The sequence below is a fragment of the Typopeltis vanoorti genome, chromosome 9 (genome assembly GCF_054136105.1).
Source record: "Typopeltis vanoorti isolate ZY-2024b chromosome 9, IOZ_Tvanoo_1.0, whole genome shotgun sequence".
Taxonomy (NCBI): Eukaryota; Metazoa; Arthropoda; class Arachnida; order Uropygi; family Thelyphonidae; genus Typopeltis; species Typopeltis vanoorti.
In genome coordinates, this window is record NC_143557.1 from 42867522 (window position 1) to 42886083 (window position 18562).

At 33.2% G+C, this 18562-nt stretch overlaps 1 protein-coding gene across 4 annotated transcripts in view; it reads left to right on the forward strand.

The window, feature by feature from the left end:
• The window catches only part of LOC150103008 (CCR4-NOT transcription complex subunit 3-like), a 447199-nt gene that overhangs the window by 362573 nt on the left and 66064 nt on the right, over window positions 1-18562 (forward strand). For all 4 annotated transcript variants that reach the window (XM_090398514.1, XM_090398516.1, XM_090398518.1 and 1 more), the window contains exon 15: window positions 17142-17271. In XM_090398514.1, the coding sequence (XP_090254640.1) occupies window positions 17142-17271 (130 nt within the window). The remainder of the gene's footprint in view (window positions 1-17141; window positions 17272-18562) is intronic.

Here is an 18562-nt window from a genome sequence, read left to right on the forward strand (position 1 = left end):
CAAAATGTTAAATATGACAATATTGGAGGGAAGTTATTGATAGTAGATTTGTAAACTTAATCATGTAGTGATGGTATAGTGGTCATAGTAGTTAGAACCATCCCTTGTGGGGTGCATATCAGGGAAATCGATAATGTGCTGATTACTGGTTTCTGCATTTCCAATCCAGGCACCTGCTCTCACCAGAGAATTTAAATGAACCCTGTTGAAATAAGACCCTTTGTTTCCCAACCACTGCCATCCCCCCCCCTCCCTCATTGCTATTCATGCTTAGATTCTATAAAAAAAAATCCACCTTTGCGCTCATTAATAAGAGTAAAGCTTATATTTAATGGCTGAAGTCAAGAACTCTGGCTTCTCATTCACCATACACTGCATTACAAACCAGTTTAAAAAAATCGACAAATCTGAGCAGACTTCATAAGGGCCAGGCAAAATGGACTGCTAATTTGGTCCTCCTGCTAACCGCACTCAAGCCTGTTAATCCATCTTTCATTAATGCTGTTGGACACAACTTTTGGCCTTCCTAGTTTTTGCTTCTCTATCTCTCTCTCATATCTTGATGGTACTATGGCACCAAAATTCCACCCCATCAATCAGGGAATGGGATGGAATTTTGGCATCACTTTTTTTCCCTCTGTTTCTTGTATAGATGACCAGCATAGGATTACCTCCTACAATACTGTAAACTGTTCCAGCATGCCCACTCTGTTCTCTTACCAGAGAGACATGATGGAAGTTCTGATACGTCTCCTAGTCTAGATGGTGTCTTCCATTTGTGCTCAAAACCTGCTCTCCAGGAATTGCCTATATAAGCTGTGATGCTCATTTGATCTATCTAATGGCATTGAGCAAATGTTTATCCACATGCCTCTGAAAGGGGAGTTAAAAGAGTCATTTATCTTTCCATTGTCTTCACCTGGGTGTCCTTGGGAGTGATAGAGAAGATTAGCAACAGCCAGCTTTTTTATTACTGCCCTGGAAGCCTGTCATTTAGTGTTCACCAAATATGGATTTCATCATTCTACAGCAGACCTCCTTATTAAGCTCACTCACCTATGGACATGGGCCATGGAAAGATTTGGAGAAGCTCGTGGTTAGTCTTGATGTTTCCACAGCATTTGATTATGTATGTTGGGTATTCGGTCTTCTTCCAACTACTGCCGTATGGTTTCCATTATACCATTTATGATTGGTTCCCTAGTACAATGCATTCATTGTGTATAATGGTAAATGGCTACCTCACACCAAATTTCTGTCACTGCTGTAGTTCCCCCAGATTCTGCACTCACACTTTTCTCTTTTATATCAGCAGTTCTGTCTCTAATTTCATATCTGAGTCCATATTGCTGAGGTCATGCTTTTCATTCAAGAAATCTTGTAGTACTCAGATGATTCTGGCTTCACGTTCTTTCATGAACATTGTCTTGGTCAGTGTTGTGGGGTGGGGATGAGGATAGTCTAGTGAATTTTGTGCTATCAGGACACAGTCCTGTATTGCTATCTGGAAGAAAGATTGTCTCACTCCCTTTTACTTTTGGTGTTCTGATTTCCATTTGGAATTGGCCTTTCTTACTTTGACTGACTTTTACATCTAGTTTGTCCTTGCATGATCATTTTGTGTCTTTAGCCTCCAGCATGCTTTTTCTTCTTTTTCATTCAGGAAATTGTGCCTTTCCTGCTCAACTCTGTTACTTGATGAATTCCAGGTTCAGCTGACCTGGGAGCATTGTTTTCACATATGGGTTGTGCACCAATAATCTCCCTAGGAGTTCTGAATTGTATACATGAGAAAAATCCCCATACCAGGATACTACCACTACTGGCCTGTTTCTGGCCAACCATGCAGTCTTGTTGGCTGGTCATATTATCACTTGAAGTTTTTGTGTAATAATGGTCAATATCACTACCCAACAATGCAGTAATACATTGCACCTTTTTTTATGATTGTCAGTGATCATTTTTTGTTATTCTGCATATTCTGAAATATTAGACAAACTGTTACTCCATCATTGTATATTTTATGGATATGGTATCCTTCAAGACATTGACACCTAAATATTACCATACTGCCTACAGGAAGCTGCTTTTAATATTGCTGTTATCTACTACTATAAATAGGAGAATTCTGATATTGCATATCTTTCCTGATTAAGTTGAACTCGTGCATACCATTGAGTATACAAGATATTTTTCGTGTGTTTTAAGCAGACATTCTTTTAACAGTTCATTTTCTATCATTTTTTTTAAACTTTTTTTTTTTACTATATATGTTGTTATACCATTCTTTTATTTATTTATTTTTTCTCCATTTTATTATCATTGTTATTCGTGACACCTCCAAGGAGTCCGAATACTTATCGAGGGAGGACACCTATTGTACAACTCTCTGTCTCCACCACTATACCAAACCTCTACTACCAATCAACTACATCAGTGTCATCTATTCCCCACCACAACCAGTATTTTTTGTCTGTAAATTGTGTGTTCTGAAGGGCCGATTTGTCTGTATGTGGGATGAAAAAACCGAGTTTCCCGGAGAAAAAATCCTACTACCTCCATATGAGATCGGCTAACTCACCTTCAATTGAAAAAGTCCATATAAAGATTCCTCCCATCATGACAGGAATCGAAGTTGGACCTTTTCTAATCAAAGGACGCAACATACCGTCGTCGTTCTTCCAATTGTGCTATGGAGGCAATTATAATCTGTTTTAGGGATGACAGAAAGTAAAAGCAAGCAAAAATAAACCATCCTTAATCATATTCAAACACATTGACATGCCATAGCATTAAAAATCATTTATACATACATATTGTTAGATCTTGAATGGGGACTCTTTCAACAAAAAAGTTATTCATTCAAAATTTAACAAGAAACACAATTCTGAGCTAGAAATGCTTGCACTATTAGTTAAGTAAGAAAAATATAAAAGAAAACCTGTTACAATTACCTTAGAAAGAAGTAAAGTTGAGGAGAAAATTGTATATCAAAATAGAATTATATTGTTAAAATTATTGATGTCTAAATTATACTGTGTAAGAATGTAAATCTAGTGCAAACAAAGGTTTGAAGGTTACTAGCTGGCTGCCTACGATGACGTAACAGCGCAACGGAAGTGTTCGTGGAAGGCAAGCTACTTGCGTTAGGTGAAATGAACACTCTTCAAGAAGCAGAAGTGTGATGCAATCGCATAGGGGCGAATAGGAGAGCACAGTGAGAGATCCTCCATTACGAAAAGAGGGCGCTAAAAAGAAGAATAAAAAGCAAGTTCACTCGGGTTTGACCCCCTTTTTTTTCTGTTCCTGTTTTCTCGTGTGGACAAGCAGAATGCTGACCGATTGTTGGAAGTAATCCCCTTCCCGGTTGCTAGCTGAAGGAGTCGGGCATGCTATACATGAGCTGACTGCAGACACCAACTAGGGCCATCGGTAAAAGTTTACCAATGTGAAACAGTGGAATAAGTTCCCCAAAAAGGATGGCCGAGATGACAATATCGATCCAGTAGACGAGCGTTTATACGGCAAAGTGCAAGGAATGGCGATTTGTGTTGATCAGCATAACCCCCACTTGGACGTGACTCGATAAAGCAGAAAAACATCTGACTACAAAGGATGGATGAAAAGAAGCGCGATATCCTCTCAGGACATTGGTAAAGTACAGTAAATTCCTTATTCTTGTAACGATTAGTATTGGAGCAAAGAGAGAAGAACAGATTTCTGATTGAAAAAAAAAAGAGAACTTTTAAGTGACTTTTGTGCTCAGTAATGTGTTAATCATATTGGACTAGTAGTCTGAAAGCCTGAGAGTATGCAACACTTAGTTGAATGTGAATTGACCTTTGTTAGCAAGTTTTACTTAGAATTCTGAATTACTGTTTCATGATAAATATGTGCTTACTTAATGTAGAGATGTAAAGTTAGAGTGTTTTGATAATTAATGTTCCTTATAGCTCAGCTAATGAATTAGAATTCTGATATGACGTACCTTGATATGTAAAAGTTTATTGTATGAAATTTTGATAATTAATAAACATATTTTTTCTTTGTAAGTCTGAGTTTGTCTGAGCATGAGATTGAAATTACCACTCGCTAAAGTTCGAACCTGTGAATGAGGGGAAATTAAAGAAAGTTTAGAAAGTTTAAGCCATGACTGCAATGTTGAAGTTTCCATAGGCACTTCATACTTTAATAAGATTAGGTAATACTTAAACTCTGGGAAGGTTTCTTTGTACAAGAACTCTTCTGTACTAGGACTCTGGCTGCCGCAGCTAAAATAAATAAATTTTATCAGAGTTCCAAATAGAAAAGCAGCCCAAGAGAGATAGGTTAGAGATTTCAGGCTTAGTTGGTACGACAAGGATTTAAGATAGAAAATTAACAAGAAAGTGACGCCACACAAAAGAAGATATAACAATATAAACCATCCTTAATCATATTCAAACACACTGACATACCATAGCATTAAAAATAATTTATACATACATATTTTTTAGATGTGAACAAAATGTGTATTTTTCAATACTGCCTGCTTACTTAAAAGTTATTTCTGTTTTTAACATAGCAAATAGAGTAAATGCTTAACTTTTGGAGTATGCCACAGGTTTGCTTTCAATAAGCATGTTAACTTTTCATGTAAATGCTGCAGCTTACTATGTTACAATGGTAAAATGTATATCATCATCATAACGCTAATTACAGGTATAGACCATATTGGTCTGTTCCAGTCTCATTATCCATCCAATATCCTTTTTTAAGGTCTTTCCTGCCTTCTATTTCCAGTGAGCTTATATTTCAGTATTTGTTTAGGATAAAATGTATATCTAATTAACTAATTAATTATTACTCTTAATTGGTTATTTTTCATTTCAAAATTTTTTGTTCACTGCAAATTTGGTACATAGTCCAAGCCTACTGTAAAAGTTACAGTAAAGGTTAAGGAGGTTTTATAATTTATTATTTTTAATTTCTGAACTAAACATTGCAGGTAATGTAAGGTGCATTTGTTACTTTGTAATCTAAGGATCTGCTCCTTCTTCATTTCAATAATTATCACTATTGATTAATGTTATTTTTATCAGATTCTGCATAATCAGAAACATAAGTTCTCTCTCTCTCTCTGGACATTGATGTTGCTCAGATATTTCCCTCATGTCAGGAGTATGTGCTGTTACCAGTTAGTGTCAGAAATAAGAACACTCAGTATATTTAATTTCTTAGGTTATTTATAAAATGTGGTTTTTATTTTTAATGCTATGTTATGTCAGTGTGTTTGAATATGATTAAAGATGGTTTATTTTTTTTTTTTTGCTTTTACTTTCTGTCATCCCTAAAACACAGACTTCAGTTTCAGGACAAGGTAGGTTTCAGATGTATTGAATTTTGTAAACAAATTCAGTGCACCTGTAACCTACCTTGCCCATCCAGGGATTTACAAAATTCAGTGCACCTGCAAGCTACCCTACATAGGGGAAGCAGGGTGCACCATCCCAATCAACTGGAAAGGCACCAAGTCTTTACACTGCACTAGAACCTGGTTTTAAACAAAGTTCAAGGAAGCTTATGAGATGCTGAAACATCATCCAAATCTAGACGAGAATGATGGATTAATAATTCCAATAATCTGGAGGACCCATCTGCAACCTATATAGCATCCAGAACATGATAGCAGAATCCCAACATAAGAAAACCTTAATATTAGACGACTATAGAGATGTTTTTAATGTAGCTCTGCTATGAAATTTAATTTTTATTTAGAGATTTTTTTTCCTGTCATCTGTATATTATTATACTGATGTATAAAAAAAAGTATTATATTTTGTTAATTAACTTATATTTTTGTATATACCGTAGTCCTCCCCCCCCCCTCCTTATCTGTGGAAATCAAGTGGTTACTAGATAGGCAAAGTGGATACTAGATCCAACATTATTTCAAAGCTAAATGTTTTGTAGAAACTATGAAAGTTTCATACAAAAAGAAGAGCTAAAGTAGTGCAAGCTAAAGCAACTCGGGGATGCCAAGGATTGTATTCTCGTAAGCTCTCGGTTCAACTTACGAAACTTTCATAGTTTCTACAAACATTTGGCTTTGAAATAAAGTTGGATCTAGTATCCGCTTTGCCTATGTAAATTTACATCGCCGAAATGAAGCCTTATGGCTCTTTCTTTTAGTAATAACAATTTATAAGTGTTTTAAATTGCATGCCGCTCTGAGAAATGTAATGAAATCTCGTGCAATCCCGTCTAGGACGTGAATTACCCTTTTGTCCAGCGTATTTATGCTGTACCATATACGCTACCTGCCATTAGTCACTTAGTAGCCATCTGAAAATATTAAATGGAAAAAAATTCCAGAAATAATTCATAAGTTTTAAATTGCATGCTGTTCTGAGTAGTTCTCGATTATCAGATCAACTATTGCAGTGCTTGTATAATGGTCCCAAAGCGCAAGAGTGGTGATGCTGGCAGTTTGGATGTACCAAAGAGAAGCCGTAAAGTGCTTCCTTTTAATGAAAAGGTGAAAGTTCTCCACTTCATAAAATAATAAATAAAACATATGCTGAGGTTGCTAAGATTATTCACATTCAGATAACTTATTACAGTATGTTGTTATAATTGTTCTTCTATTTTATTATTAGTTATTGTTGTTAATCTCTTACTGTGCCTAATTTATAAATTGATTTTTATGGTATGTATGTATGTATGTATGTATAGGAAAAAACATAGTATATATAGGGTTAGGTACTATCTGTTGGGGAGGGGGTCTTTGAAAGTATCCTCCAGAGATAAGGGGGACTACTGTATTTTATTTATTTTATTTTATTTTTTTCCACCATAGATCAGGCTAGGATAAACGATTAACAAAGTGTTTAGATCTATCTTACTTTTGTGTAGTGTCATGTAGCTTGTGTCCTGCTGTGGACACAAGCTACATGACAATTAATAATTTAGTTATAATTATTTTCATAATTATAACTAAAGTAATTGCTCCAACTTGTGTGTTTTTGTCTCCATAAATTCTTCAATATGAATGCTGACCAATATGTAACCTTAAAAGAAAGAATAAACCCAAGTCTGAAACACTTTTGATAATTACATAATAGTGATTACATATACTATCAATATGCAAAGTATAAATTTAGGTAATAGGTCAGTTTATGCCATTGTTCCAGATGTAGTGTTAACTGTGTTGTATTATTATTAAATGTATTGTTGAATATCGATATTAATCTCATTATAGTTATTGTGAAGAGGATAGCTAAAAGTGATAAGTAATCAACATCATTAAACATTTTGATATTGCTTGTGTGCATACATAAAAATATTAATGAATAGAAAAAGTATAAAAATGAATTTAAAATAAAAAAAAAGAACAGGTGAGTGAATTGAAGAAAGGAGTATGGATGAATAAGTGCAGGCCAACCGATATGTGTTGGTGCGGTAATAGATTTATAAAGTTCAGCTGTTCCCACTCTCCAGTATTGAGTTAGCTAGCCTTCGTTAGCACTTTCAGGATCTGTATTGCTTCAGCTTTTATTTTTATTGCTCGCATTAGAAAAGAAGGAAAAAAAAAAAGAACTGGATTTCAACTTTTTGTTTAGGTTTCAATTTGTTACACAGTAGGAACTGAGGAATTCACACTTGCTGCTGCCCTAGATGAACTAATGTCTCCTGGTGAAAGGGTAAAATAATATTAATAACAACCTCTGTGGTGTCGAGCTTTAGGGTTGGCTTTTCGGAAGTATATGTATTTGTCAACCAGCTTCAGGATCTGCTACATACGATGTAGTGTGCTGTCAGCATTCTGTGATGTAAGGAAAAGAAAAAAGGGTTGTCAGGGCCCTTGTACTATCATTCACCCACTTAAATTTTCATCTGAAAAGTAGCATTTGTGACAATAGTTCATATGAGAGAGTGCTCAACTTAGAATTTCCTCTCTTGATCTACTCGCAAAAATTCTTTGTCTCATTCTACGAAATTTATCCAGTAACTTTATCACTCTTAATATGAACAACTATTCTGACCTCTTTTTCTTTTTTTTTAAATTTCTTTTCTTTAAATGTCCAGTTATCCTGAAGGTGAACTCATCTTCCTTAATGAAAATCAGTTGAATTTGTGGGCATCTTCAACTGATTTTGTCTTTCATCTGCTGCACTGATTCAACTAGTAGAGGTACTCTGCAATTTGATGTCACCAACAATCTCACCTCAGTTGTTCTCTTCACCAGTGATCCTTCTAAGTATACTGCAGATGTGTTTCTTTCTGACTGTTCAGAACTCTTAATATTATTTCTTTTCTCTTTGGAGCAATATTTACATAATTGCTCTCATTCTTGTGTTATCTGGATTTATATGAATATCAAGCAGAATGATCTTCATGACTTTCTGTGTTTCATTTTCTTACCTTAAGGTGTGGAAATTTTTTTTTCTTTTCTATTTCACTTTAAATTCACACATTATATATATAGTCTTATTTCCAACTTCAGTGAGGTCTGTTATGTCAACCTTGATTCTCCAACAAGTCTGCCAAGACTGTCTTCAAGAGAAGAGTCAAGTACATATCGCAAATGACTGGTCAAAATCTGTACCTTCCTTTTCTGTTGAATCTCAAACCCAGAATGTTTGAAAGCAAACTACGAATACATCCAGAACTAAATGTGAAGGAGCAGAAAGCAGTAAACTTGCTCTATATCCAGAGAGCAGTTATGCTTTCTAGTTCTTTGCCTGAACTGTTTAACTCTTGTCCTTTGCGTAATCTTGCTTTCATCCCTTTTGAACTTGAAATGTTTTGCTATATCAGTGTCACACTTGATGAAAAAAATCCCTCTTTACTTCTTCCAGTCATGCATTTATGACCTCAGTAAATTTTTAGGAAAAAATGAATTTCATTGATTGATGTGAAACTACTAATCATCTTATTGTAGACTACACACGGCTTGAAAAAAATTCAATTTTCAGTCTCTATAGCAGAATTTCCAGGTTATGAAAAGTAAATCTTAAAAAAAAAATACAAAAAATAAAAATGAATAAAAAATTCTTAGCCCACCTACTGTATACTTATGGATTATATAGGTTTACAACCCTTCTGGAGAAGAGACATAAAAATATGCCCTTCCTTTCTGTATGCATAACATACTCCCTTTTTGTCAGAAAGAGATTAGACATGTTGTTCAGTGTTGATGCTAAAATTCCATTGCATTTTTTTTTCATTGTTCTGAAAATTTGTGGTCTGTTATGTATTCTCTTTGTATATTCTCCTGTTGTATTACTAGTATTTATCCTGCACCTTTGAGATTAGTTTGCATTCAATCTCTGAAGAAAGAAGGATAAAACATGTTATTGTCTGCTCACACTCGGTTCAATTTTTTTCTGAACAGTAATGGATACATTTATTAACAGTACATTTTTTTATAATGAAATTAGTTTAATCCTTTATCCAAGTGTGAGCAAACAAAGTTTGCGCCTGAAGTATCTTCAGGACTAGGGTAAAGTGATACAACACCAGGGCAACTCGTTGTAAAGGTGGAGAAAGCTACCAACACTCCTAACTCAGTATCTCCTATAATGCACAACACATCTCCTTGCGGATATGTCTAATGTTATGCATTAAAGGAAGGGCCACTACCCAGACTAGTTTCGACCTTTATTGAGGTCTCTTCAGTGGGAGCCAGGCCCTAGTGGAAATACCAGGCAGAAGCATTAGCAGGTCATCTCTACCTATAGGAGTTGCCAAATGGTGTGCCACCCTTTTTTAATAAATTACTCTGGATTTAGAGAAAGATGTTGAAAGTTTATTTTTTCACTTGGTTAGAGTATAATGAAATTAGTTTAATCCTTTATCCAAGTGTGAGCAAACAAAGTTTGCGCCTGAAGTATCTTCTGAGTGCAATGAAATAATCATCAAGTGGAAAGGAAACTTCACTACATGGCAAATAAATGTATTCTATCCACCATTACTGAAAAAAAATTTCTCTTTAATGTTTGTGATACCTGTGTTGTGATTTCACTCATGCAGTCACAATCAAGAGAATATAGCATATATTCAACTATCATAAGGAAATGAACAGCTGATGACATGAGAGAGAGAGGTGTTGTATCACTTTACCCTAGTCCTGAAGATACTTCAGGCGCAAACTTTGTTTGCTCACACTTGGATAAAGGATTAAACTAATTTCATTATACTCTAACCAAGTGAAAAAATAAACTTTCAACATCTTTCTCTAAATCCAGAGTAATTTATTAAAAAAGGTGGCACACCATTTGGCAACTCCTATAGGTAGAGATGACCTGCTAATGCTTCTGCATGGTATTTCCACTAGGGTCTGGCTCCCACTGAAGAGACCTCAATAAAGGTCGAAACTAGTCTGGGTAGTGGCCCTTCCTTTAATGCATAACATTAGACATATCCGCAAGGAGATGTGTTGTGCATTATAGGAGATACTGAGTTAGGAGTGTTGGTAGCTTTCTCCACCTTTACAACGAGTTGCCCTGGTGTTGTATCACTTTACCCTAGTCCTGAAGATACTTCAGGCGCAAACTTTGTTTGCTCACACTTGGATAAAGGATTAAACTAATTTCATTATACTCTAACCAAGTGAAAAAATAAACTTTCAACATCTTTCTCTAAATCCAGAGTAATTTATTAAAAAAGGGTGGCACACCATTTGGCAACTCCTATAGGTAGAGATGACCTGCTAATGCTTCTGCCTGGTATTTCCACTAGGGCCTGGCTCCCACTGAAGAGACCTCAATAAAGGTCGAAACTAGTCTGGGTAGTGGCCCTTCCTTTAATGCATAACATTAGACATATCCGCAAGGAGATGTGTTGTGCATTATAGGAGATACTGAGTTAGGAGTGTTGGTAGCTTTCTCCACCTTTACAATGAGTTGCTCTGGTGTTGTATCACTTTACCCTAGTCCTGAAGATACTTCAGGCGCAAACTTTGTTTGCTCACACTTGGATAAAGGATTAAACTAATTTCATTATACTCTAACCAAGTGAAAAAAATAAACTTTCAACAGTACATTTTTTTATTTTTTATTTTTATTTTTTGCTCTGAAAACCTTTTAACCAGTGTATAATGGTTAGTATGAATTCTGCAAAAGAAAAGTCTCTCTCTAGCTGACTTATTTATCTTTTCTACCTAAGATGAAATTCCATGGAAAAGTTTGGAGAAACTGAAGTGACTGTTCTTTGAAATGTTAGATTGAATTTGTTATGGGGAAAAAAAAAAAAAAAAAGACAGAACACAAGCAGGTGTTATGATTTGGATTCATAATTCCCTTTCAAAATGGTTAAAATATGATAAAGTATGGAATGAACAAATAATAGAAGCTAGAATAAAAATAGATAGAGGTTATTTAACAATAATTGGTTTATATGCCCCAGAAGAAGAAAGAGAAGATGATAATATTGAATTTTATAATCAGTTATTACAAAATATATATAACAACATAAATAAAAATGATTATGTAATTTGGCAGGAGACTTAAATGCAAGAATTGGAAACACAAAAATTAATAATAATAACATAGGAATGTATGGAGAACATACTCTAAACAGGAATGGTAAAAAATTGATTGACTTTGTAGTTTATAATAACCTTAAAATAATGAATTCTTTCTATAAACATAAAGACATGCATAAATATACTTGGGCAGCAAGAGGATGGAAATCATTAATAGATTACTTTATCTTAAATGAAAAGCCATCAAAGTTCTTTTTAGATGTTTGAGTTCACAGAGGATATGAAATAAGTAGTGACCACTTCCTCGTTAAAATAAAATTAAGATTACCACCTAAATGGCTACAAATAACAAGAACAGAAAGAAAATTTAAAACATTTGTTTATAAAACTAGATTATTAAATGACACAAATATACAATGACTATATGAACAAAGAATTAACCAATATTTAGATAAAATAAAACAGAATCAAGAAATAGAAATAGAATGGCTTAATATAAAGGTGATACTAAATACAACAAATGAAAGCATAGGAAAGACAAAAAAAAAATCAATAATAAGAAAAAACTGAGGATATGGGATGATACAATTAAAGAAATAATTAAAATGAAGAAAGAAGCATATCATAAATGGTTATGCAGTAAAAGATTAGAAGATAAATAAGAGCCAAAGCTAAAAGAGAAACCAGAAAAAGACATAGAGAATCATGGAAAAAATTTGTTTCTAATTTACAACATAATTTATATAAAATAAGACCCACTGTATATAAGACTTTGAAACATTTTAAGTACAGATACTAAAGGAAACGTAAAATTAAACACCGAACTGAAATTATAAGAATTTCTATACTGAATTGTGAACAGATAAATTTTTTTTAAAAAGATAACCTGCAAACATTTAATTTAATTTAATTTAATTTAATCTAATTCTTCTTTAATAACTAAAGAAGAATTAGAAATCAGCCTGAAAGAAACAAGAAATGGATAATCACTTGGAGAAGATAAGTTAGGTTCAAAATATGCAGGAATAAGGTTCAAAGAAAGACTCCTATAAATAAAATCTATTCAACAAGTAACCCACCAATAGAATGGAAAAAAGCAATTGTGAACCCTATCTTTAAAAAGGTAGTAGAAATGACCCTAAAAATTATAGAGGTATAAGTATTCTAAATTCCTGTTACAAAATATATAGCAGAATTTTAAATAACAAACTAAAAAATATATTCTGAAAACTTTATCTTAGAAGTACAGAATGGATTTAGAAAAGCACGATCATGTATAGACCTGGCCTTTTGCCTAAAATTCTTTTTAATATTTATCTCATTGTCATCATCTGAGCAATTCACAAATGGGCTTTTTATGTCCTGTTCCTGCTATGCAGATGAAGTGAGTCTTTCCATTTAGTCTTGGACATCCGTGGTCTCTTCTTCCTGTAGGTTTATATTTAGTTTGGGAATCCTATTATTCATCCTTTCTATGTGGTGTAGCCAATTTTGCTGATATTCTTCTATTTCTTGTATGATGTTCTTTGTGTCTAATCGTTCTCTTATTTCTGTGTTTTTCTTTTTATCTAATCTAGTGAGTCCCAGGAGAGGTCTTAGAAACTTCATCTGTGCTGCTTCCAATCTTTGTCTCTGTTTTAGAATTTCTTTGTTTTCGAATTCAGGTTTGTTCCTGGATTCTAGATTCCAGGTAGTGGAATCCTGGATTCCAGGTAGAATCCAGGATTGTTTCCCGCTTTTGCAGGAAACAAGCGATCAATCAGTTAACGTAATTTTTTTACGTTATGCAAAATTTTTTTGTCGCCAATCTGCAGCGAGCGATGGCACTTGTCAATGCCGACGACACTCAGCAGTTGACTCAAAGCTATCTTTGCAAGCGCACGTGCAAACTCTGTTCTCTTGCCCAATCACTTTTCGTTCATTTTCTTTAATTTAGATACCTCTATGACTATATTATATTCAACCCCCTGATATGGAAAAGAGACTTATAAAGAAAATGGCAGTAATAAAAAGAAAAAATAATAATTACGTTAGAGGAAAAGCTGGAAAACTTGCTTTATTCCCATTCCCATTCTTCAACTAGAGTTCATATGAAGAAGTTGATGAAGAGTGCGAACAAGAAGAGAATATTACGACTAAGAAGCTAACTGCAAAAGAACTTGAGCTAGTTTTCAATCACATTGAGCATGTTAAAGTAATTTTGTTTTTGATGCTAATCCTGATATGGAACAAATCTTCGAAGTCCACAGAAACTTGGTAAAGCGATCATCAGCTATTGCAAATTGCATGATAAAATGAAAAAGTCGAGCACTATTCTTTACTTAATTTTTTTGTAAAAAAGTAGCTCAAATGTTTAGACCTCAAATAAAAATTTAAGCGATTGATTTTTTATTAACTGGTGATTTTAACCTTTAATATAGCTTATAATATTTTTTTCAAATTTACGCTAATTGATGGATGAGTTATAATCAGTGGTGAGCTATGGAAATTTTAACAAAGGGCTCGCATCGTTGAGCAAAAAAAAAAAAAAAAAAAAAAAACCTTATAAAATACTTATATTGCGACTTTGTAGAGCTTCTGACAGATATGATAATTCCTGTAGGATATCAACCATTAATGATAGATCTTTTTAAAAATTCCAAATTGAGAAGTCAGTTTAAAAAGCCCTTATATTTATCGTACGATGCAAAATGCTTGCATAAAGTTGAGTAATTTCTTCACAAAGCAAGAGGCAAGAGTCGTTCCGTTCGTAAACTGCAAGCTGTCCATCATGATCCAAACACACGGTGTCGATCTTTAAAATTTCAATACCAAGGTCTTTTGCAATTGTATTTAACTCTTGTTGATTTTTTAGTGATTGATGATAAAAAGCATACAATTTATCCATAAATATTTCGAAATGATTTATTTCTTTAACGTTTTTTATCGAATCATCTAATGCTAAGTGTAAATGATGAGCTAAAAAAACGAATGCCATATCACAACGTTGGGAAATTTTTGTAGAGGTTTGATTACAACACCTGATTTGTTTCCTAACATTACACTAGCTCTATCAGAACAAAATGCAACGAAATTATTTTTTATATAGTTATCAGAAAATCCATATGAATTTAAAGTACAATTATAGTAGCATGTATACATTCCATGGTGTTATTTTCTAGTTCTACAAGATTATTAAACAAGAAGAACAAGGGGCTCGCAAATTTGAGAAAAATTTAATCAAGGTCTCGCGTGAGCCCCTTATAGCTCACCACTGGTTATAATTATTCCTATTGTTTATTGTATTCACTTAACGCGATTTTGCTTAGCGTGCATTAATTGATGGATTAATTAATCGCGTTAAGTGATGTTTACTGTATTAAAAAAATAACAGGTGTAATTAACTCTATGTAAACACCTAACCTAGTTTAAAAACAAACCAGACTATACATATGTAGTACATTAGCCCTACCAATCCTGTTGTATGGAATTAAAATCTTTACAAATAAAACAAAAAAGACAGACCAAGATTAATAACAGCTGAAATTAGGTTTATGCGATAAACTATGCAAAGTATACTCTATTCGGTTGCAAAAGAAATGAAGAAATTATGAAAAAATTAAACCAGGAATCAGTAATAGAAAAAAATATAAACATAAATGGATGGAACATGTTGAAAGAATGAAAACAGAAAGATTACCAAAATGATCCTTAAATTACAAACCACTAGGAAAAAGAAAACCAGGACCTTCTCTTAAGAGATTCAACGATGGCTTCTAAGTGACCGGAATAGGCCACTCTAGGCCTAAATCCTTGACAAGCATGATGATGAAAGAAGAAAAGAAAAATGCTTGTTGTGTAATTTACTGTCTTACTCTCAGTCTTCTGAGCTTTTCAGCTAGGTTTACATCTTTCTCTCTCTTGTATCATTATCTGTGATAGTGGCTGACATAGAATTTTGCAACCAATACTGATGTACAAAAAGGCTTCTTTCTTTTAGGTATTATCTTCCTTCTCTGTATCATTGTCCTTTTTCAGTTGACTGCAAATCCATTAAGTACATTGTTTCATTCTCCTTTCTCGTTTAAAATTTATCTTCTTCTTTTCAGCCATTTTCTGTCCACTGCTGGACAAAGGCCTCCTCCAGTTCTTTCCACCTTTCTCTGTTCTTGGCAATTGTTGACCAGTTTTCCCCCAACAAAATTTGACAATTCATCACTCCACCTTAATAATTATATTTATATTATATCACAATGTTATGTTTATTTTAGGGAGTAGTGTTTTTAATTTATACATGTTCTCTGAACTCTGAAGATACTGATTAAGAAACTAAAAAAATGTCAGTCATTTAATAAATATTTATATATTGTTTGGGTGTTTTGAAATATGAAAGCATAATAAATAACTCCAACACCTAACCTAGCCTGTCTAGAAAATTAACTGTTCTTTTACAGTATTTTTACTTGTTCAAAAATACAAATTTTTGAACAAGTTCCTTCTTTTTTCTCAAATTTCTGCCCATCGTTGTATTACTGTGCCATATGTTAAACTACATTTTGTATGTAAGATTTCCTTTAAAAAAATGTGCGTGTGTAACAATTTCTATTTGATACTGATTGCTATATTTCTTGTTCAATATATTTAATGTATCAGATTTTACATATATATGTAATATAGTATTTTTTTTTTTTTTTTTAATGTCATGAGAGGTTGTAGAACATATAGCAAATTAATGGTGTGTGTGAACAGAGGTTAAGAGAGTAGAAATGAGATTTTTTTAAGAGCTAGAGGTTGTAATCTTTCGAGTAGAAAAAGTGATATTCTGTTCCAAAGAATAGAATTAGCTGTTACTAATGATAATTCTCCCATATTAAAAATAATAATAATAAATGCATCCTCAGTAATTATGAAAAGTGAATAAACCAAAAAGAAAATAATTTAATAATTCTGTGATACATTAATTAAAAGAACAAATATACAACACAAATGGATTGGTATTGACAAAGAGTATTTCATTATAAGATTTTAAAAGAAAAATATTTTATTTATTTTTCTTTATTTCTTTCTTTATTTATTTATTAATTCATAAAATTTTAATTGTTACTGAATTAAGCTAGCTGTTTAAACAAAAATTACTAAGTTGCATTGATTTGCTTAAAGTGCACATGTAGTTGATTTGAATGCATCAGCACTTCTAATAAAAGTTGGAGTTGATTTAAAGAAAACAATTTTGTTATTCTTTAGAAGTTGTTTATTTTATACTAGTCTGATTTATTAAAATCTTACAATTATGAATGCTGCAGTAAAAGAGTAATAAGCATTTTAAGTTACACTTTTTAAAACCACTTTACACTTCTAATAAGCAGAGTATGATCAAGGCTCCTTATAGAGCCTTGATCATACTCATTTTTTAGTTAAGATTCAAATATCTTTAAGCATATTTGGAGAGGGTTATATATATATATATGTATACACACAAATAACATTAATATTATCTGTGTCATATTCTGAAATAAGATAAATATCTAAAAATTTCAATAAAATGATGAAAATATCGTATATATGAATTAGTTTGCATCATATGGGGGATAAGGGAATCATGATTAAGAAATCAGTATAGAAAGTATGCCTTGCAAATTTAATAAGCATAAAGTTATAATAGTGTAAATATCTACATTCTCTTCATATTTTCTAGGCATTACCTTCCTCGGAATCCATGCCCAGTTCCGTCTTATTATCCCTCAAGTTTACCACACTGTGACTCTGTAGAGTTCTTCCAGCGACTCTCCACAGAGACATTATTCTTTGTTTTTTATTATATGGAGGTTAGTGTTCAGTTGTAATGCATATTTGTGTATATTTATGAAAGAAAGTGAGTTCATGTGAAGTTACTGATGGGGGTTCTTACAAATCCTTTTAGTGAATTTACATTTGCCAGCTTGTTTTCACTTATTAAATCCTACAAAATTAATTCCTGTAAAAGTATTTCAGTATTGAATTAGTTAAAATATTTTAAACATTTTTTGTGCAATATACATAGTATGTTTATTAGTATTTTGAAAAAATGCTCTGAAGAAGTGTAGTTTGGTGATATTGTGTGAATCTAATGAAGGTAGTTTCTACTAAGACTACTGCATGTATCCTTTTACCTTTCATAAATGGTCATGGTAGTTATAAATGTACATTAAATTTTGCTGGATTCAAGATCTCAGTTAGTTAGTTGGAGGAATTGCACTCCAAAGAGGGGGGGGGGGGCATATGCTTTCCACTTACATACTACAGAGTGGCATTCGTTGGAAAAATTAAAATATTTTGTAGATCCAGGTATTGTTCACTTGTTGACCACCTACTTGACCAAGAGGATATTATCCATGCTTCAGCCAGTAGGCTGTGAGTTCTGATCATGTGTAAAAGATACTGATTGCCTGGAGTAAACTCACCACCACTCTGCTTATTAGAAGTGTAAAGTGGTTTTAAAAAGTTTATCCTACCCGTGGTGTACTATGGATGTGTACCATAAGAGGAATGTTGTAAATGAACAAGAGAATAGGAAGTATAGGATAAGTTTTGATAAGTGTTCAGTTGTATTTACTGCAGATGCACTTTCTAGCATCTAACTAAGCATGCTCTGAAAAGGTATTTCGCCACTCACATTTTATGCATTCTCATACACCTAAACTTCCTATACATGTTGTTCCATTGACAAATAGAACAGCATAAAAAGGAAATAATATTGCTAAATGATTCGCTTTTTTTTTCCAGCAAATCAATTTGGCATTTTCAATCTCTGAAATATGATTGCTTTGCTTGGAAGGTGAATGTAGTCCCTTAACATATCAAAGAATTGTTTCCTAATTATATATAATTACAAATATCCATGGAGAACTACATTAAATATAAAAATTTCATGGATTGATGTTGTACATTTTTTACATTATTGAAAAGTGCCTCGCTTACCTTTCATTATTCATCCAACCAGAATTCTGTGCCTATGAGAGAAACAACTCCAGAGCATTACGCCACTGCCAAGTATCACAATCATAATGATGCACTTGGGGTTGATTGTACTTCACACTGCAAGAACATGGGATGTTGTCAACTCCAGGATGTTTGTTG